General features: G+C 42.2%; 1 protein-coding gene across 3 annotated transcripts; it reads left to right on the top strand.

Annotated features, from left to right (window-relative positions):
* The first annotated feature begins 407 nt into the window (after nt 1–407).
* igf2bp3 (insulin-like growth factor 2 mRNA binding protein 3) lies at nt 408–20766 on the top strand. 3 transcript variants are annotated; one of them, XM_008331288.3, is made up of 15 exons: nt 408–1194; nt 5374–5434; nt 10575–10623; nt 13969–14020; nt 14273–14336; nt 14791–15069; nt 15164–15298; nt 15538–15660; nt 15790–15925; nt 16113–16241; nt 17140–17262; nt 17353–17427; nt 17579–17710; nt 17811–17924; nt 18145–20766. In XM_008331288.3, the coding sequence occupies exons 1-15, from the start codon at nt 1020–1022 to the stop codon at nt 18220–18222; spliced, it is 1725 nt and encodes a 574-aa protein (XP_008329510.2). In that variant the 5' UTR covers nt 408–1019; the 3' UTR covers nt 18223–20766. The 3 variants fall into 3 exon arrangements, with proteins under 3 accessions (XP_008329510.2, XP_008329508.1, XP_008329509.1); XM_008331286.3 differs by lacking the exon at nt 5374–5434 and adding an exon at nt 2202–2262; XM_008331287.3 differs by lacking the exon at nt 5374–5434 and adding an exon at nt 2202–2262 and having other exon boundaries at nt 409–1194; nt 17143–17262.
* Nucleotides 20767–21796: the final 1030 nt, after the last annotated feature.

Genomic DNA, 21796 nt, shown 5'->3' with positions numbered 1-21796 from the left:
CAAAGAGTGGCACAGGGACCCTCCCTTTGCCCTGTACTCCCCCACGTTCAATATGCAACTTAACAGCACTGTGCAACATTATTTATGAATGACCCCACCCTCCAGCACTCCACTGTGGCAAGAGTGCAACGCACTTTAGACAGCCGTGCGCACAAACCCCCGCAATATCAGCGCCTCCATGCTCAGGAGTGTGCGCAAACTCAGTCCCGCTCTTACCAGTCCTCCTGAACCCGCCAATCACAGACGAGGATTTGCAGAGAAAGGCAAGCGAATGTGAATCTGGTAAAGATACACTTGGTTCTCACGGAATCCCTTTACGCACACAGCTCGACAAGTCCCCCCCCCACCCCACCCTCAAACCACCACCCCCAAACCACCCTTTCTTCTCCACTCCCCTCTGCTGTCCCCACCCTAGATTCCCGAGCAATTTCCCCAATCCCAAACACTTAATTGAGCAATTGAGATTCCTCACGTGTGGGCTGATTTGTAGTTTGAACACGTGGCTCATTCAATAAGCCGGAATAGCAGTGGATTTTTCTCTCCCCCCTTCTTCTGCTTTTTCTTATTATTATTCTATGCCCTGGACTTACAGGCGGGCGCCAGCCTTACCGTGCGTGTGACATCCTCTGTCTGTTTGCCAAAACGGTTTGGGGGAAGACACAAAGTAGTTTGTCCTTTTTTTTGCACAGCCCGCCATCGTTCGGAGACGCGAGATTAATAATTGAGCGTTTATTTATTGCGTTGTACAGGGAGAGAGAGAGAGGGAGAGAGTGAGCAAGCGAGAGAGCGAAAGAGAGAGAGAGAGCGAAGGGGCGAAGGAGCGGAGCGCAAACGCACCGCGAGGCTGCCAGTTTAAATCTATCTGTGGCTCCAACGACCGGGAAGCACGCCACGGCCGCTCCGTAGTGAGTAGTGAAGGCGATTTAGGCTGCTACTCCCAACAGTGCACACCCGTGCGCGCATATACCTGAGTGTCGCTCAGCGCGGAAGCAATTGTCTTTTTTCGGGCGCAAAACAACATGAATAAGCTATACATCGGCAACGTGAGCGCACAAGCGACCGAGGAGGACTTCGAAAGTATCTTTGAGCAGTGGAAGATTCCGTACGTACGTCCGTTTCTCCTTAAAAGTGGCTATGCCTTTGTGGAGTGCCAGGACGAGAAGGCTGCGATGAAGGCCATCGATGTACTTTCAGGTGAGATTTTTTCTTAAAAATAAAAACAAAATTACATGTATAAATGGCAAAAACAAGCAACAAAAGTAGCATTGGAGAAGAGCTACGAACTGCTGCAGTGTGTGTGTATGTGTGTGTGTGAAGCTTTCATTCACTTAGAAGGGCCCTTGTGAGAAATGCATGCAGCTCTGTAGGGTGGGGGTGTAGCCAAGCATTTCTGCCTCTCACACAACAGTTACTTGGCCTTTTGACACCGTGGGGATCAGGGAAATGGCTGTCCCAAAGGCTGCTTTTGTAAATTTGCAACTGACGTTAATGGTGGAGCACGACGTGAAGACGAAAGCTCTAGGTTGTGTGTAGGTTATTTGCAGTTCAGGGCAGCGCTGAGTGTGTGTGTGAGTGTGTGTGTGTGTGTGTGTGTGTGTGCACTGAGTTGGGCTTCATTGTGGGGTCTGTCACCTAGTCCACTTTGGTACAGATTAAGGCTTAAGGAGTGACTTTCTGTATTTTAACTGTTGCAAATGAAACGTGGCCTCACATCCCAGTTACTTAAGTGCACGTCTTTTGCAATGACCACAGCTCGCTAAATTCTGAAGCCATTTTTGCCCATGCAGACACACCAGGTGGTTTAATTGTGCTGGTCAAATGTAGGCCAACTACTAACGGGGCCCCCACCACCATCAGCACCACCACACCGTTTGCGTTTCGTGTCTGCCCCTCGTAGTCATTTGTTCCCTAACTTCACCATGGTCCACACAGGACACGTTACACTGGAGCTAAATTTGCTATTTTACGTATTGAGCTCCATTTTGCCCTGCTCAGATTTAAATCACCTCCTGATAGTAATGAAACACAGTGCAGGAAATATCCGCCATGTCTGCATGTGCCTGGTTTCATTTCGCACGTATTACGACCAAAAAAAAGTCGTTATTTATACTTTAAATATAAGACAATGAGGTGAAGACGTATGTCAGTGTTTCAGGTTAATATTTATTTTGAAAATAAAATTGCTGCGTTTGGTGTTCTAGGTAAAGTTGAACTCCATGGACAAGTTCTTGAAGTTGAGCACTCGGTTTCTAAACGTCAAAGGTAGGTCAAGATTTATTTATTATTTTGCACCCAACACTCCTATTACTCCCCTTCACTCTCTCTCTCTCTCTCTGTCTCTCTCCGTTTACTTGCTACCAGAAGCCTTTATGTGTTTTTAAGCTGACTGCATGTGTGTGTGACTTCGGTTTAAAACATAATTTTCTAAATAACTCCGGGTGGTCCATGAAAGCAGGGACTCCCCCTCCTCCTATTCGCCATGACTTAAGCAGCCCTCCACTGCCTGACTAGCACATGCTGGTGTCTTGTAAATCGCTCGCCCACTATTGTGTGTTTTATTGTAGCACCACGTAGTAGTTTTACTTGGTATTATTTGCGCTGCAACCCCAGGGCGGTTGGTAAAAGTCGAGTGTGCTGACTGCCACAAAGGAGTGTTGTACAGTGAGAGCAGGCAGTGTTGGAGGCGAACACAGGCCTGCTGGAGTCGTCCATTTGAGAAGGATCTGCCCGTCATTCTTTCTGCCTGCCCTGCGCTTCCGCCCTCCTCTTGCATGAGATGGACTCCCAAACGCGAGTGGAATGGGGAGGTTTGGGCCCCAAGTCACGAAAAAGCCGACTTTTCAGAGTTCTGACCCCCGCAGCCACACATTCCAATGATCACATGTGAGGAAGTGAACTGCAGATATTTTTCGCCATGTCTGCGTAGCAGACGAATGAGGGGAAATGCTCATTTTTGGCTCTGAGAGCGTGTATTTATACTAGTGACATGTGGCGTTTAATGGTCTTAAAACGTCTTCTGTTAGTTTAATTGGCGTGGTATTTTTTTATATAAATGTACGTAAGTGTGACTAAATGTTTATTGCGATTTTGTTTTAAAGATTTGCATTGATAAAATGCATTTTTACGCAAATAAACGAGCCACGTTTTCAAAAATTAAAAAACAATACTACTTAACGGGGTTTCAATAAATATTTAAAGGTTGCCAGACTGTGTTTTAAAAAAAATGACGTGCATTTTATTTTGCACCTGAACGCCACGTCAGTTTTCTAGTAGTTGGTGGACTCGCTCATTCGCAGCCTTCGTTAATCGTCCAGGTGATCTTAGTGGGGGATTTTTGTTTTTTATTTTTTATACATAGTTCCTTCACAAAATGGTGCTGATCAGCACGATGTGGTGACGTTGCTGTGTGTAAGCGGGTGTGCTGTGTTGGCCATGGCTGCAACAAGAGTCGAGTTTCAGCTTCATTTCCAAAAAAGCAAAATTGCCCTCCCATTGCACATGGAACACAGCACTTGTGAATGGCAACACACACGTAAAGAGGAATCCCTCTCTGCATTCCAGCCTGAAAATATCAGCTGGGTGTTTGGGCATTCGCCATGACTTAACCTTTGAACTCCCCCCGTGGAAAATGGCAGTTCTAAAAACAAGGGGACCAAAGTAAAATCCTCCAAAGACGAAGTGTGCTGATATACTCTAAATTGTGAATTATACATTTGGTGCCCAGTCTTTAAAGTTAAATCCCTGGTTTGTCTTAAAATCTGTTAAATTATTTAATAGGTGCTATTTGAACATATTTGGATGATTTTATGATCTATGGTAAAGACATTAAATTAATTCAAAATATCTTGTAGAAGTTTTGAAATTTTTTTTTTTAATCCTCTCACCCACGTCCTCCCTCGACTCTCCTTGTATTTTTAATTTGCATTCAAACATTTGTTTGTGTTTTCCTGTCAGTCTTCAAACCCTAAATATCATCCAAGTTCACTTTATGAACAGGATATTATTGCCATGGTGGCATTTAAATTTTAGCTTGGACAAACCCTGACTTTTGGTGTTTGTTTACTGCATGAAGTTGTTTTATTATTTTTTTAAAAGTAAATCTGCTAAAGCAATACTTGTTTAAAGTAGTAATGTTGACGTTGATATGTTAGGTTCCTGGTCATTTGTTTCTGTAAACATGAGTCATAGTTGAGTTGAGTTTTAGCTTTCATTTTGAGTCCATGACACTGTTAGTAGACATGGCTTTTGACTATATACTATACTGGGTCAAAGGGTCACCGTGGGGCCTCGCAACGTAAATTAAAATTTAGCCTGAAGCTGAGGGGTGGCACAGGATTATGAACACAATCCCCTGTTTTTACTCTGAAAGTAGCAGTTTTACAGAAGCTGTTAAACCCAAATCTGTTTACTTTGTTTTGTATTGTAAAATGCATGCAAAAGTATTTGCATGTGTCAAGTCAGAAGTGCTTTAGTCTGCGTGAAAACAGGTATGACCCATTATATATATATATATATATATATATATATATATAAAATAATCTGACTCTAGTTCTGTGAAAATTCTGTGGAATCTGTGTTTTAGAAAAGTCCCCACAAGTATAGCTATACCAGAAAAGCAACTCTCTCTCACACTGCTTTTGTAAATTTGCAACTGACGTTAATGGTGGAGCACGACGTGAAGACGAAAGCTCTAGGTTGTGTGTAGGTTATTTGCAGTTCAGGGCAGCGCTGACTGTGAGTGTGTGTGTGTGTGTGTGTGTGTGTGTGTGTGCACTGAGTTGGGCTTCATTGTGGGGTCTGTCACCTAGTCCACTTTGGTACAGATTAAGGCTTAAGGAGTGACTTTCTGTATTTTAACTGTTGCAAATGAAACGTGGCCTCACATCCCAGTTACTTAAGTGCACGTCTTTTGCAATGACCACAGCTCGCTAAATTCTGAAGCCATTTTTGCCCATGCAGACACACCAGGTGGTTTAATTGTGCTGGTCAAATGTAGGCCAACTACTAACGGGGCCCCCACCACCATCAGCACCACCACACCGTTTGCGTTTCGTGTCTGCCCCTCGTAGTCATTTGTTCCCTAACTTCACCATGGTCCACACAGGACACGTTACACTGGAGCTAAATTTGCTATTTTACGTATTGAGCTCCATTTTGCCCTGCTCAGATTTAAATCACCTCCTGATAGTAATGAAACACAGTGCAGGAAATATCCGCCATGTCTGCATGTGCCTGGTTTCATTTCGCACGTATTACGACCAAAAAAAAGTCGTTATTTATACTTTAAATATAAGACAATGAGGTGAAGACGTATGTCAGTGTTTCAGGTTAATATTTATTTTGAAAATAAAATTGCTGCGTTTGGTGTTCTAGGTAAAGTTGAACTCCATGGACAAGTTCTTGAAGTTGAGCACTCGGTTTCTAAACGTCAAAGGTAGGTCAAGATTTATTTATTATTTTGCACCCAACACTCCTATTACTCCCCTTCACTCTCTCTCTCTCTCTCTGTCTCTCTCCGTTTACTTGCTACCAGAAGCCTTTATGTGTTTTTAAGCTGACTGCATGTGTGTGTGACTTCGGTTTAAAACATAATTTTCTAAATAACTCCGGGTGGTCCATGAAAGCAGGGACTCCCCCTCCTCCTATTCGCCATGACTTAAGCAGCCCTCCACTGCCTGACTAGCACATGCTGGTGTCTTGTAAATCGCTCGCCCACTATTGTGTGTTTTATTGTAGCACCACGTAGTAGTTTTACTTGGTATTATTTGCGCTGCAACCCCAGGGCGGTTGGTAAAAGTCGAGTGTGCTGACTGCCACAAAGGAGTGTTGTACAGTGAGAGCAGGCAGTGTTGGAGGCGAACACAGGCCTGCTGGAGTCGTCCATTTGAGAAGGATCTGCCCGTCATTCTTTCTGCCTGCCCTGCGCTTCCGCCCTCCTCTTGCATGAGATGGACTCCCAAACGCGAGTGGAATGGGGAGGTTTGGGCCCCAAGTCACGAAAAAGCCGACTTTTCAGAGTTCTGACCCCCGCAGCCACACATTCCAATGATCACATGTGAGGAAGTGAACTGCAGATATTTTTCGCCATGTCTGCGTAGCAGACGAATGAGGGGAAATGCTCATTTTTGGCTCTGAGAGCGTGTATTTATACTAGTGACATGTGGCGTTTAATGGTCTTAAAACGTCTTCTGTTAGTTTAATTGGCGTGGTATTTTTTTATATAAATGTACGTAAGTGTGACTAAATGTTTATTGCGATTTTGTTTTAAAGATTTGCATTGATAAAATGCATTTTTACGCAAATAAACGAGCCACGTTTTCAAAAATTAAAAAACAATACTACTTAACGGGGTTTCAATAAATATTTAAAGGTTGCCAGACTGTGTTTTAAAAAAAATGACGTGCATTTTATTTTGCACCTGAACGCCACGTCAGTTTTCTAGTAGTTGGTGGACTCGCTCATTCGCAGCCTTCGTTAATCGTCCAGGTGATCTTAGTGGGGGATTTTTGTTTTTTATTTTTTATACATAGTTCCTTCACAAAATGGTGCTGATCAGCACGATGTGGTGACGTTGCTGTGTGTAAGCGGGTGTGCTGTGTTGGCCATGGCTGCAACAAGAGTCGAGTTTCAGCTTCATTTCCAAAAAAGCAAAATTGCCCTCCCATTGCACATGGAACACAGCACTTGTGAATGGCAACACACACGTAAAGAGGAATCCCTCTCTGCATTCCAGCCTGAAAATATCAGCTGGGTGTTTGGGCATTCGCCATGACTTAACCTTTGAACTCCCCCCGTGGAAAATGGCAGTTCTAAAAACAAGGGGACCAAAGTAAAATCCTCCAAAGACGAAGTGTGCTGATATACTCTAAATTGTGAATTATACATTTGGTGCCCAGTCTTTAAAGTTAAATCCCTGGTTTGTCTTAAAATCTGTTAAATTATTTAATAGGTGCTATTTGAACATATTTGGATGATTTTATGATCTATGGTAAAGACATTAAATTAATTCAAAATATCTTGTAGAAGTTTTGAAATTTTTTTTTTTAATCCTCTCACCCACGTCCTCCCTCGACTCTCCTTGTATTTTTAATTTGCATTCAAACATTTGTTTGTGTTTTCCTTTCAGTCTTCAAACCCTAAATATCATCCAAGTTCACTTTATGAACAGGATATTATTGCCATGGTGGCATTTAAATTTTAGCTTGGACAAACCCTGACTTTTGGTGTTTGTTTACTGCATGAAGTTGTTTTATTATTTTTTTAAAAGTAAATCTGCTAAAGCAATACTTGTTTAAAGTAGTAATGTTGACGTTGATATGTTAGGTTCCTGGTCCCAGGTTTCTGTAAACATGAGTCATAGTTGAGTTGAGTTTTAGCTTTCATTTTGAGTCCATGACACTGTTAGTAGACATGGCTTTTGACTATATACTATACTGGGTCAAAGGGTCACCGTGGGGCCTCGCAACGTAAATTAAAATTTAGCCTGAAGCTGAGGGGTGGCACAGGATTATGAACACAATCCCCTGTTTTTACTCTGAAAGTAGCAGTTTTACAGAAGCTGTTAAACCCAAATCTGTTTACTTTGTTTTGTATTGTAAAATGCATGCAAAAGTATTTGCATGTGTCAAGTCAGAAGTGCTTTAGTCTGCGTGAAAACAGGTATGACCCATTATATATATATATATATATATATTTTTTTTTTTTTTTAAACAAATCTTGAACTTGTCTGTTCAGGCTCAAATGTACTGAAGTGGTGTTTGGGTTACTGTGTGGAGCTAAGGAAGTGGAGGTCAGACCAGAGCTCAGCCACTCAGCCACTCTGCATGTTGACTCGTCATGGCTGCACATGAGCAGTAAACGCATCACATGTTGCTCACCCTCCATGGTCGTTCTGTGCTGCAGTTCTTCTGTCTTAGGGATGATTTAAAAATGGAGATGAATATAGGTGTGGTTAAGTGTCTTGGTACTACGCTTGGCACTCCCTGTTGTTTTCCGGGATGTGCATACGTGTCTCTATGGCCACTGAATGTGGACAAGGCAGACCACTGGGTCTCAGCCGGGCGTTGACGGAAGGGGGCGTGAATGTGCGCAGTGTTGGTCAATTTTTAAAAGTAAATAAGGAGCCTCCTCTTGGTCATCACATGATCAGCCAACACCAGCCACTCATGGCCATTCCTTCTGCTCCCCCTCCCACTTTTAACACCACTCTACATGTTCCTGTGTCAGTGGACTTGTCCGTGTCCATGGCAACAGGGCCCCACCCCCACGGGCCAGAGAAGGCCCTTGTTGCACTTCTCTGGAACGGGGGTAGCCATCCCCTGTTCCACACCCCGCTCATTCCTACTCCCCCAGCAGTGATTTTTCTTGCTGAGACCAGGGAATGGATACCACCACCAACCCCCACCCTGCACCATCCCATATCCTTTCTGACTACCTCTGTGTGTAGCTATAGGTTGATCTGGCTGGTAGTGCTTGCTAAATGTGCACATGCACATTTAGCATGGCGTTCCCACTGCAATGCAGAGCACACAGAATGTGCATGTAGAAGCGGATAAGCCAGAAATGGCTCACTGGACCGGAAAGGACTTGAATTCCTTTTAATAATGTTATTCAGGAAATTTCTTTACCATTTCGAATGGTGTCTCCAAATAAATATTTCGACCTGTTGATTGCAACGTTATGGTCACAGTGGCTACGTTGTGGAATTTCAGGCACCATATTCAGGCCCCTGTTGCACATTATACTATACATTAAACTGCCTACATGGGCTGGTAAGAAATTCAAAGAAATAATAATCTCATTGATTTTGAATTGACATTAAAAACAAGTTATGAATGGATCTTAATGTGTATTTTGTTTATTTAATTTTTTTTTTTTAAAGAAAAAAAAAAAATCTGTCAACTTGTCAATTTTCTGGGTTGTGTTAAAATATTATGTCCACACAAGCTCACATAATTTGGCTGCACATGTACAACATGTGTAGATCACGTTGTAAAGCTTGTGTGGAAATGGCTAGAGGTCAGGGTTTGGTTTCTCAGTGTGTGTGTTTGTGTGTGTTCTCCGGCCTCAGCTTCTAACCATATGTACATTTTTGTCTTCTGGAATTGTGCCTGTCAATAGACGATATATATATATTTTTTAATGAAAACAACCACAAACAGACAGACACTCCTGAAATTGTGACTCATTGATCCTCAAGTTCTGCTATCTGTGTATCCTCCACATGCAGCCATTGCTGCTGTGTGTAGAACTCTGTATTTTAATCCTAAATTTTCATGCATAGTTATTCATTTGTAGTTTTTGCACCGGTTGCTTCCGTAACAAATACATAGCAGCTCTGTGATGGACGTGTGTAGGGACTGCACACACCAGACATTTCTATTTTTTTTATGGTGAGTTGATGTAGAATTGTTCAAATTTGCCTTTTAATTTGCACACAAAATTATCTTCAAAGAAACTGATTGAATCCATAGGTCCAACTGCTCCTGTATTTAAACATGTATATATCTATTATTAAATGTTTGTTTATTCCTTGTCTTTAACCATAACTTGCACATGCTGTTACCAGAGAAACTAAGATTGTTGTTTGTGCACTTCAGGATCATTTGCTAAAAAACAATTGCTACTTCCACAAACGATGGTGTGTATCTCACTGGGAAAACAAGTCGTATTTTGTTTTTTTTAGTTTTATGGCCTTATGCTTATTCACATGCTCACGGTTGATGCTGAAATCAACAATCACAAGCAGGCCAAAAGCAGTCAGGTCGTTACCTACTGTGACACTCTGAAAACAATGGTCCCTTCCATCCTTGTTACCAGTATAAGGACAGTAGACCAAATAAATATCCAGTCAAGTTTTATTGTCCTGAAAGAAGCAGTTTAGGTGAACATGGTGAGTGGATATTTTGGGGTGAAGGAAAAAAAAAAGTACGACATTTCCCGCCTACATCTTCTTAGTAACAGCTGGATGCTCCTGGTCAAGTGTCTCCTGTGGTTTAAAACGAGTGGGCTTTAACCACGCAGTGGCTGAAATCTGGTGATACTGTTCCATGTGAATTGTACTGACAACAATTTGTGTATTTTACTTTATGCCCCAGTTTTTTTTTCTCACCCATATATTGGTAAAAATGTCCTGTTTCACCGGCCTGGTTTTCTCTCACTCACTGGTGTGTTTAATCTCTGGAACTCCTTTTGGTCTGGGGAAACTTGGTGTGATAGAATTTTTGTCTTTATTTGAAATTGAATTAACCTCATCAATTAGGACACGCAGAGGTCTAGATTATTCTTTCCCTCAAATTGTTTTTAATGTTTCACCCATGCTGTCCTCATGCACCTGCTGTTTAGAATGGGCTTAAAGTCATGTCAGATTCTCTGCTCTAGTCAATATTAAAGTTTGAACGATTTTTTTTTTCTTCAGAAAATGCATTTTCCTCATGTATAATTGTGATCAGTGTTTCTTGTAGCTAATGGTGTCTTCTCCATCCTTTCCCCCACTTTCCTCCCATCTTCCTTCATCACTGCCCCTCCTCCGTCCCCTCACCTTCATCTTACCCCCTTATTCTCTCCCTCTCCAGGAACTGTAAACTGCAGATCAGGAACATCCCTCCTCATATGCAGTGGGAGGTGAGTACTAACTGGCTGCTAACTGCTTAAAGGGTGGGGCACAAGAGCGTGCGCCAACTGGCCTCATTTGGTCGTGCGGAGTCACCTTGTCGCCCTTCAGGTTTCACTGAGAGCATGTGCTCTGTAATTTGATTAAAAATAGTTTATCTTGGAAATCGTAGACGCACAATTGATGGAGTGTGGTTCGTAGCGATGACTTGGCGAGGTGTAGTTGTCACCGCAGGTGGATGTTTAAGGTGAGAAGTCACAAAAGGGTTCCATTAAAAATGATGCTGAAGAGAAATAAATGGTGGAGGGCAGTGTGGTCATGGAGAAACAGGCGCTCAGCTGATTGCCTTTTGTTTTGTTTTCTGTCTCTTTGCAGTGTGTTATTGTCATTTTTTTGTTGTTGTTGTTGTTTCTCAGCCTCCTCAACCCTTAACAAAACATTAGTTGTGAAACATTAATTAAAGAAGAGGTTTGACCTAGCCCGTCTTAAGGATTCCTGATGATTAATGGGACAGGCCTTCCTATTTTTTTTCCTATGTAAGTCATTAGTACGGTTGTAGCTTACGTAGGGGGAAAAAACATTTGTGTATGTGGAAAAATCCAAAAATAATTTAATTCTTTGTTTTTTTTTTGTTTGTCAATTCTTCATCTTTAAACCTGTATCCTGAAACCATTTCCACAGAATGTGGATTATCATTTTTGAGGGAGTAAATATGTCAGAACATCAATGTGTAAGATGCTGAGAAAAGACAATTGCTAAGAGAATCACAGTGAATGTTTTCAGGAGTTGTTTTCTCACTACACTGATCATCGGTGTATTTTTGACCTAACGCATTTACATTGACTGCGAGCTGGTTTTGAAGTGAACGTTGATTGTTTCTGTTAATTATTGCATAGACAAAAAAAATAGTCCTGTGTTATTTGAATAACACAAGTCATTGAACTTCAGAATGTTCAGAAAATACTTTGAATGTTTGTACCATTTGTTTCGTAACTTTTATTGCAATTCCCTGCAAAGTTTGAAGAGGTCAAGGAATTCCGTGCCTTCAGTTTTGTGCAAATTTTGGACATTAAATATGAAACTTTGTCCAATTTGTGCTGCAGTGTTTTCACCTGGCAGAATGGTGTTGATTGTCGTTGTGTTAATGAATGCTGTGGCTGTAAATGAATACATTTTAGCAATGTAATTATTATTTTAATTAAACCAGTATTTCTCAGAAATATTTAGTTGGACAATGAAAAACATGTTTGCAATATAATAAACACAAACATTGTGGGAAAAAAATGTGTAAATGATTAAAGCTGCAACAGTTGGCCAATAAACCAATGACTAATTAGTGTAACTTTAAACAAAACAATTTCTGTTTGAAAAACTATAAATTGTCCCATGATTTCTGCTTTGTGCACAAAACAAACGGGCTGTTATTTCAGGTTTGCATTTTCTCCTGCCTTTTTTTTTGTATTTTATGGACCATATGATAAACTAAAATAATTGTCCAATTAATTTTTAAGTCCTAATAATTAGACCGTGGTCTGCTGTAACGTGTTAAATTGTGCGCGCTGATGATTAATGGTTGAAACTGCTCTCTGCTGCATGTCATGGTAGAATTCAACTGTGGCATTAACACAGAGCTAAAGCAATAAAAAAAGGGGACGGTGGAGATCAGGGTGAGATCTCAGATGCTGTCCCCCACGGTTTGTCTTCTATCCAGGGTTAGGAGGCAAAAAGCTGTCACGTAAGGAGGACTAAAATCAAAAGAAACAGTGAGCTGTAACGTGCGGATTTCAAGGCCACTGCCTGATTAGTGAAAACTGTTAAGCAACTGTTTGTGTGTTTGTGTAGTACGTGTTTTTCATCCTTTCCCAGTCTGTGAAAAACCTCCTGTGTTGTCCGACTACACACTAATGTGCTCGACACATGTGAATTGTTTCTGCTCAGATGTCTAAAATGTAATTCCGAATAATTTTTTTAGACACTCTTATGTCAGTAAACGTCTTCATGTCACCCTCCCTTCCCCTTCTGTCTCTCTTCCTGTCTAATTTTCTGCTCCATAAAGAATAAGGAAGCCTAACAAAGATTCTCCTGGTACACTGCACGCATTGTTCTGTGTTCTAAATTGTTAGGTTTAGTACATGACTTCAGATTTCAGCTTGCTGTGATGAAATGGTTAGACGGGCTCAGTGTTTTTGTAATGGTGGTCTCGCTTTGTCTACGCATGTCCCTCCGCTGCAGCTCCAGATCCACCCATGTTCCTCATATGTACGGACATAGTGAGCCGCTTGCCTGCTCAGAAGGTGACATGGAGGTTTCTCCTCCTCGGAGGCGGTTAGAATAGTGCTGGAAAAGAATAGGATCTTCTGATGCGAAGGCCTTGTATGTTATCAGGTTGATAAGACAGGGACTGTGGCTGTGAGAGACGAACACACAGCTAGAGTAACAGTGCTTGCGAGTGTTGACGTGTTCGCAAGCTGTAGTGGGTGGGTGGGCTTACACCGTTTCCCCTTCCCCTCCATGTGCTCTGATTCACAGAATGTGTAGCATGAACTCGTACCCCTCCCCCAGTCACTGCTTCCTGCTGGAATGCACCCCACCCTTTCCTGAATGGCCTGGATTCCCATTGGCCAGACCCGGCAGATGGACAGGCTGAGCGGCCAACAGCTCTTAGCTTCAGGGATCTCGTAGTGTTGTGGGAATCAGCCAATGGCGGGGAGAGAAGATGACAGGGAGGCGGGAGGTTGCTTGGTTGGTGGAGTGGGGGGGGCAGGGACGTAGTCTTGTTGGCTAGAAAGTGGGGTTGAGCTCTTGGGGGTGTGGCCTTAGGTTTGACTAAGCATGGTCACAGAGGTCTTAGCTTAGCTTCGAGATTCCCCGCTCCCTCACTTGCCTACATTTTTTTTTTTTTTTTTTTTTTTAATCACATCAATGAATTTAAATCATGTGGTTTCTTGTCCTGGCAGAAGACCAGCTAAGTCTGCTTTTGTCTTCAGTGTAGTTTGCAGTATTGGACAATTTAACCTTTTTTCTATATGTTGTATTTTAAACCTTTTATGCATATTTTATCAAATAAGTCGGAACAACATTTAATTGTGTCCTTCCAACAGAAATGGTCACTAATCTTATTTAAAAAAAGACATTTTTGACATTTTTGTGTTAAATTAAATTCAGCACACTTCAAAAGAGACAGGCATTTAACAAGAAGAGAGCAGAACATAAAGCATGTAGTTAAAAATGTGTCCTGGCAGTGAGCTGGACACCAGTTCCCACAGATGAGCTTCTGCTCATTCTCAGGTCCTGGTCTTATCTTTCAAGTTAAATTCCCTCGTATTTATGATGACCGTTCTTGTTCTCCCTTCCAGGTTTTGGACAGTACGCTTGCTCAGTACGGATCAGTAGAGAGCTGTGAACAAGGTAAATACTATGCCCATGTGATGCTTTTGCGTCTGTTAAATCCCACCTCATTACTCCTAGTACCGACCTAATGGGCTACAGAAATATTGTTCCGCGTCTTATTGCAGTTGCACAATTTGTCTTTATCTGCTTTATTATTAGCTCAGGAGCCACTTTCATTAGTTTATTTGACACTTTCACATGAAAGAGACTCCCTGCTGTAAATGTAATTCACTGTGAATGTGGTTGACTCCTCTCTCTGTGCTTTCACAGTCAACACTGACACAGAGACCGCAGTCGTCAATGTCCGATATTCAACCAAGGATCAGGCCAGACTGTGAGTATACACGTGTCCCTGACCGGTTCAGTGTTTTAATAAGGATCTGCTGAAGCATTCTTCTTGAATGTGTTGTCCATGCAGTGCACCAGATTTCTTCCTACCATAAAAGCAGTCCATTTTAATTTGTCATGCATGATGGCTGTGTGTGTATTGAAGAGGGACGGAGTAAATAGCTTTTTGGTGCCCCTGGTGTACGGGAATCACACCAGTGTTTGTGATTGAGCACCAGTGCTCGTAGTCTGTGAACAGGACCAGTTCATTTCAAATCACAAAGTTTTTTTTTTTTTTTTTAAAGTTTGACCTTTGCTTGTGATTATCCTTTGTGTAACTCTTGATTCTGATTGGTTACTTGAAAAACCACTTCCTTGGTGTTTGAATAGCAATTCTGTAATAATACCAGTGTGTTTGTTTTTTCAATGCTCAGCTCTAAGTATGTTCTATGGTTTTCTAGGGCAATTGAAAAGCTAAATGGAACTATGATGGAGAAGTACGCCTTGAAAGTGTCCTATATCCCAGATGAAAAGGCCGGACCAGAGGGTCCTCCGGGGGTGGGCAGGAGAGGCTTCAACGCACGGGGACCTCCTCGTTCTAGCTCTCCGTGTCTTGGTGCCCGACCTAAAGTGCAGTCTGACGTCCCTCTGCGCATTCTAGTCCCAACACAGTTTGTCGGTGCTATCATTGGCAAGGAGGGCGCCACCATCCGCAACATCACTAAACAAACGCATTCAAAGTAGGTGGTCATCGCCCGGCAGAAAGGTGGATCCAAATTCTTTAATTGCAGTGACGCATTAACCTTCAGTCATGTTTTTTTTTCTGGTTTGTAGGATTGACATACACAGGAAGGAGAACGCCGGTGCAGCTGAGAAGCCCATCACCATTCACTCCACCCCAGAGGGATGCACCAGCGCCTGTAGAACCATCATGGAAATCATGCAGAAGGAAGCCATCGATACAAAGTTGTACGTCGTTTTGTAGTTGTTGTAGACAGTGTAGTGTGAATGTGAAGTACATGGCGTTGGGCTGCTTCAAAAGTCTTGAATGTTACTTCTAGAGGTTAAAATTATGTTAATCATACAGTATATAGTTACTGTTAATTTCAACTGCCCTATTAAATACTGATGTATGACAATTGTCTTTAGATGAATTTATGATGACGGCAAGTGTTGTTTGAATGTCGCGCTGCTGTTCTGCCTTACAGTACTGAGGAGATGCCACTGAAGGTCCTTGCACACAACAACTTTGTCGGAAGACTAATTGGAAAGGAAGGGCGCAACCTCAAGAAGATCGAGCAGGACACTGGGACCAAGATCACAATCTCACCGTGAGCCCATTTGGACAATTGTTCACTATTGTCCCATTATCAGTATTTCATACGCTTTTATGGTGTAGTGACATTTGTGGCGGGCAGTTCACACTCTGATATATCATCATAAACCATCAATCTGTGCAGATATCATGACCTGACCGTGTATAACCAAGAGCGGACCATCACAGTGAAAGGCAACCTGGAAGCGTGCACCAAAGCTCAGGAGGAGATGATGATTAAGATCAGGGAGGCGTACGACAGCGACATGGCTGCTATGAATGTAAGCTCTTATTTTGAATTCCAACAGATGTTTGCCCAACCTTTTTTGTTGTTGTTTTTTATTCCCTTCACCACTGGTGAATTTAACAGAATATATAAAAATGCGTTTTTTTTCCAGAATGACTTGATATTATTCACTGTACTGCCAAACAAGCAGACCGACTAATGTTGTCGTCTTTTCCCTCTAGCTTCAGTCCAACCTGATTCCTGGTTTAAATCTAAATGCTTTGGGTCTCTTCCCAACTGGAACACCAGGCATGAGTCCCTCTGTGTCAAGCGTCCCCTCTTCAGGAGCCCAGGGTGGATGTTCATTTGGAGTAAGTCTTGTCCAAACAGGCTGAAATTCCTTTTTTTTTTAAAAAAAAACTTCACTGTATGGCATCGTGGTTCAGGACACTTTCAGCTACAACTGTCCTGACAACACAAGCTGACGGGTTCAGCTCAATGTTTCTTTTTGTGTTTGTAGAGCAGTCCTTATGGGGGCGAGGGGGCATTTTGGGCTTCTATGCCGCCGGCGAGCAGCCAGCCCCTCGCTGTAAGTCACCCGTCCCAAAATGTGCTTTGCACGGCTTGTGGCTGCTCGCTGCGGGATAAGGGACCAGGGCTTTCCTACAACTAAAGTCTCTGCCTGTTACCCACTGATCTTTAACATGAAAGCCCAGGATGTGAGTCTAACATGCTGAATGGAAACAAGTGCTGGAGAATGACAGCTCGACCAGGGGCCCCCTTTTTTTTAAAAAAACAAAACAAAAACCGTTTTACAATATAAAATGTTGCTTGTTCAGGGGAAGATGCATGTGTTTTAAAGAGCGAGTGAAGCATCATTGGTGCTGAAAGCTTTTTCTCCATCGTTTTGAAGCAGCCAAAACCCATTGGTGTGCGTGCTCTTCACTGATACTTTGATTGGATATTGGATGATGTCCAAAATCTATTTCACATCCGTCTCCAAAACCACAGATGTGCTGTAGCTTTTCTTGAAACAAGACAGTGTAAAACACTAGTCTGTTGTCAGACCACCGTGTAACGGATGGAAATTTAAAAAATGTAAAAAAAAAAAAAACCCTGCTTTTTTTATGTGTCTGGAACATGATGACCCTTCAGAAATGAGTAACATCTGAATGCATATTCCAGCAGGGGGCAGGAGCATCAGCATTTTCTAATCGCCAACTTTAGTCCTTTGCGATCTTACAGGAGTTCATAAGTGTTTGTGCTCAGCAGGGACATCCAGAGTCTGAGACGGTTCACCTGTTCATCCCTGCCCTTGCTGTCGGAGCCATTATCGGAAAACAGGGTCAACACATCAAACAGCTGTCCCACTTTGCTGGAGCCTCGATAAAGGTTGGTGACAGACGAGAACCAAAAATGTTCGGATTGCAAATGATAACAAGCAGTTGATGGCTTTCGTCTTATTCTTTTCGTCCCTCTTAGATTGCCCCTGCAGAAGGAATGGACTCCAAATTAAGAATGGTCATCATCAATGGACCTCCAGAAGCTCAATTTAAGGTATTGTCGCAACTGATTACAATAAATTCTAAATACACAAATAACACATCATGCTACAGTAGAATTAGTGTCAGGTGTAAGTTTTTTTCTTCTGCACCTGAGATTCAGAATCAGGTTAAATCTGAAGTCTGCACTTCTTCAACATCTGCAGGCTCAGTGTCGCATCTTTAGCAAACTGAAGGAAGAGAATTTCTTTGGACCTAGGGAAGAGGTGAAGCTGGAGGCTCACATCAAGGTTCCCTCCTGTGCTGCTGGACGCGTTATCGGGAAAGGCGGAAAAACTGTAAGCAGGTGTACTCATCCGGCTATCGCCGATTTGGCTCAACATTGGTTTTATGCTTTGTTCCATGTTCTCACGTTCTCGCTCTGGACTCTGGCTGCAGGTGACTGATCTTCAGAACATGTCTTGTGCAGACGTAGTAGTGCCCAGGGACCAGACGCCTGACGAGAACGACGATGTTGTCGTCAAGATTAACGGTCATTTTTTTGCGTGCCAGGTGAGCATTGTCTGGACAAAAACCAAGGTGTGGTTGATATATACTGAATGTAGGTTTTGATGGATTTGGTGGTTGGTGGATGGTTTGATGTAAGTATGTGATGATGGACATGGGTGCAACAAAATCAAGCTAATTCTTTCTCTTTTTAAGCATTGTTTCTGTGTTTGAATTTTTAAATTCAAGGAGACTCTGATCTGAATACATTCCCTCTGTTGTGCAGCTGGCTCAGAGAAGGATCCAGGAAATTCTCTCCCATGTGAAGAGGCAGCAGCAGCAGCAGACCAAGCCCACACCATAACCCCAGCCCCCAGTACCCCGCAGGAAGTAAAGATCCAGCGGACCAGGAGGGATGGTGACTCGATCTGCCAGAAGACCCTACAGAGGGACAGATGCCGTAGAGTCCAGGGGGGGAGAGAAGACGAGGGGTTGAAATGATCATCTCAGGGGTCAGAGGTTACCACCAGGCACCCAGCCTCTCTTTGTCTTTCTTGAACTCTGCAGGGTGGCTACAGCAGAGACATTTGACCTCTAAAAACTCTAGCCAGCCCACTTCTCTGCATCTCTGCGGTGGGGAAGAAGGACTTTAGAGGGCTCCCACCAATGTCACCTGTCCTCGCACCCCGTGACCGTTCTTCTCCTCCACTCTTGGGTGTTTAAAATGTTTTTGGGTTGTTTTTTTACATTAGAAATGCCTAGAAGAAATAAGGAGCGCCCTCCCATCACCCCCTCTGGTGTGGTACTTCAAACCTGATGTTTTTTGGTTGACTTCACATTTAGTTGACACTTGATTTTCCTTCTTTTCTTTTTGTTTCCCCTTGTTGATGATGTTTGATTGGTTGATGAAGCTTTCTCATGAGTTTTGTTTTTTCTGTGGAAAGGAAAAGGCATTTCTATCAAGGTCCCCGTTGGACAAGCAGAGAGGTTTATTTTGGGGGAGATTTGGCTCAGATGGGTTGGGCCATGGTTGGGGTGAAGATTCTTGTTTCAGGATAAAGACCCTTGAAGGGGTGAATTATACTGGGCTCTCTGCCCTCGTAATGATAGTGGCATTTTATAAAATTGGATGCATTTTATAGATAGACCTATATAGATAGATAGATGAAAATATATATACGAATATATATATATGTGTGTATATATATATATATATTTAGAGTTCAGGGCAGCACCACGACTGGCACTTAGGGAAACGGTGCCGAGCTGCTGCTGCCCCGGAAAATCAATTTAAATATGCATTTTACGTAACTACCTCAGGATCTCGTACCTCAGAAGAGAAGAAAAATGATTATATATATATATGAAAATGTTTCTTTTCTTTTTTTTTATTTTGCTTTTGTGGTATTTTGTATACTTTATAAAGCTGATAGTCTTTGAACATTTTTATTTTTTTAAGAAAATTTAAAATGTGGTCAGCTGCCAACTGACCTTGCTTTCAACTCTGGTGCTTCAGGTGGCATTGTACATGTGTGTGTGACTGAAAAGATTGACCCTGTACATAAAGTCTATTTGTACATGGCGGCGCCAGAGCGAGAGTTGGCACCCCCTCAGCTGGCGGCTGACAGGAGTTACCAGAGAATATGGCCTCAGTTTTCTCCCCTGGGGGGTCCACCATCTTCTGAAAAAAAAAAAAAAAAAAAAAAAAAAAAAAAAAAAAACTAAGACACGATGCTAACCATAAATAATAGCAGCAATGCCTTTTTAGTTTTGAGGTTGACATGGTTATCGTCGATGGTACTTTAGTTTGTGTAAATTTCCTTTTCTCTACCAGGCTCATGGACGTGGACTGATGGTCCTCTGTAGTGGCTCCAGAAACTGCAGTGTCCACCTGTTGTCACCACATTTTTGACTAATGTCTTAAGTAAATAAGGTCCAAGCCTGACTTTAGGTTTAATTTCATAGAGCAGGCTTCATCATTTCAAAATGACACTGGTCATTAACTTAGTATTAACATCACTCACTGCATGGTCAGGGCCGAGGGGAGTCGCACTGATACATCCTTAGTTATTTTTTTTTTCTCCTATTTTATGCTTTAGCATAATGATTTGAATAAAAATTGACATTTTTCTGTAGCCCAAAAAAATGCAACGTGATGCTTCAATTTATTAGTGCAGGGAAAATAGGCCAGAAATAGGCACCAAACTGACTGAACCCAGACTTAAGGCTGAGAATTAAGGAGATAAATCAAATGCACCTACAGCTGACTTCATTTGTCTCTGCAGTGCTGAATGTAAATATATTGATTGTGGTAAAAGTGCTTGAGTGTATCCATGCTTCCACAGTAGAACGCCGTCTACCTCAGCTGAGGGGGTCTTTGGCGAAGGGGAAGGGGTTTCGTTGCAGCCCCAGTTGCCGCCCTCTCCCTTCCTTGCCCCCACTGAGCGCCAGCGCGCACCGTTACCTCAGTCCCCTGAACACTTCTGTTGACATGGGCGCGCCATACTACCACCAGGCTTAACTGAGGGGCACAAGTGATACTTAAAACCATCCCTGACTCCTCCGGCTTTCTAACTGCCAAACCACCCCCCCTGCCCTCTTGCCCCTCATCCTCCTCGTCCACACTTTGTTTTGATCTACCTCTTTAGACACATATTTGAAGCAGAGGCATTCTTCTATTTGTTCGCCTTTAGTCCGCCTCCAGCCTTTCTCTTTTACGCCTCTTCATGTGTCCCCTACAAATGAATGGAAACTTAAACTGACCCCGTGTTATTCTCTAGATTTGGAAATGATAGAAAGTGATCAAATTTCCTTTTGTGCAAGTGTTTATATATACTCTCTTTTTGGCTTAATTCTGCTTTCTGTTTTTGGTGGAGTGGCTTACATGTATTTGGACTTTTGCTTGGGTTTTTTTGTGGAAAAAAGGTCAAATCATGTTTGATTTTGCATTCAATAGTTAAAATGAAAAAAAAAAAAACATTTCTTTTCGAAGACCTACCTTTTTGTTTCTGATTTGTGAGACTTCAAAAAAACAAAAAACAAGTCCTGTCTTTTTTTTGTCTTTTTTTTTTTTTCCATTTCCTCTTGACTTTCACAGTAGCTACACTGATGCGCTGATTTGGTAGCCGTTTTCTTCTGTTAGCATTTCTTGGCTGTGTAATTTGTAACATCCTCTTGGTATGGGATGATTTGGGGGGGACTGGGTCCTGGAGTTTTTTTGGAAACTGAAACTAATTGCAGCATGATTTTTCCCTCCTCCCCTCTGCAACCCATGCTTGTGCCCCTTCACCTTCCCTCACACACAGCTCCACTTGTCAAATGCCTCTGAATAAAAAAAAAAAAAAAAAAATTAATTGTGCTCATTTTTTTTAAAAATATTAAGAGACTGCTTGTTAAATCTCAATGGAAGGCAAGCATTTAGCATCCAGCCCTGTTATTGAAGCTGTGGAGACTGTCATCAGAAACCTTCAGTGTGCCATAGACCTTGTCCTTGTTTTTACTGAACTTACTTTTGTTTTAGAGTCGTTTACTAGTGAAACCTGGGCCTGTTTAGTTGAACACAACCCTAATATACCCACAGGAGTGGAAGACAGACTCGCAAAATGATCCTCAAAAGCTGGGTTTTTGGTGGGTTGTTCATAAGTACTTTTTAAAGTCCTTTGCTGCCACCTAGTGTAAGAACAGTTTTGTTCAGCCTGCCACTGTCCCGCAATCTAATTTAGACAAACTATTAGCAATTATTCTTTTTCAGAACAATCACTGATATGTATTCATCAGTCTAATGTAGAGGTTCACCTTCTATTTTTTGTTTTTAAGAAGTTGTTTATGGCTTTAAGCTTTCCATTCAGACCAATATGTTTTAAACTGAAGCTGCAGTAACGGGAGGAGAGACAATGGATGTATTTGTGATTCCGAAAATGATTCCATTTTAAATTGTG

This window comes from Cynoglossus semilaevis, chromosome 18 (genome assembly GCF_000523025.1).
Source record: "Cynoglossus semilaevis isolate Cse_v1.0 chromosome 18, Cse_v1.0, whole genome shotgun sequence".
Taxonomy (NCBI): Eukaryota; Metazoa; Chordata; class Actinopteri; order Pleuronectiformes; family Cynoglossidae; genus Cynoglossus; species Cynoglossus semilaevis.
Note: the sequence above shows the minus strand (reverse complement) of the source record. Positions and strands in the feature narration are given on the sequence as shown.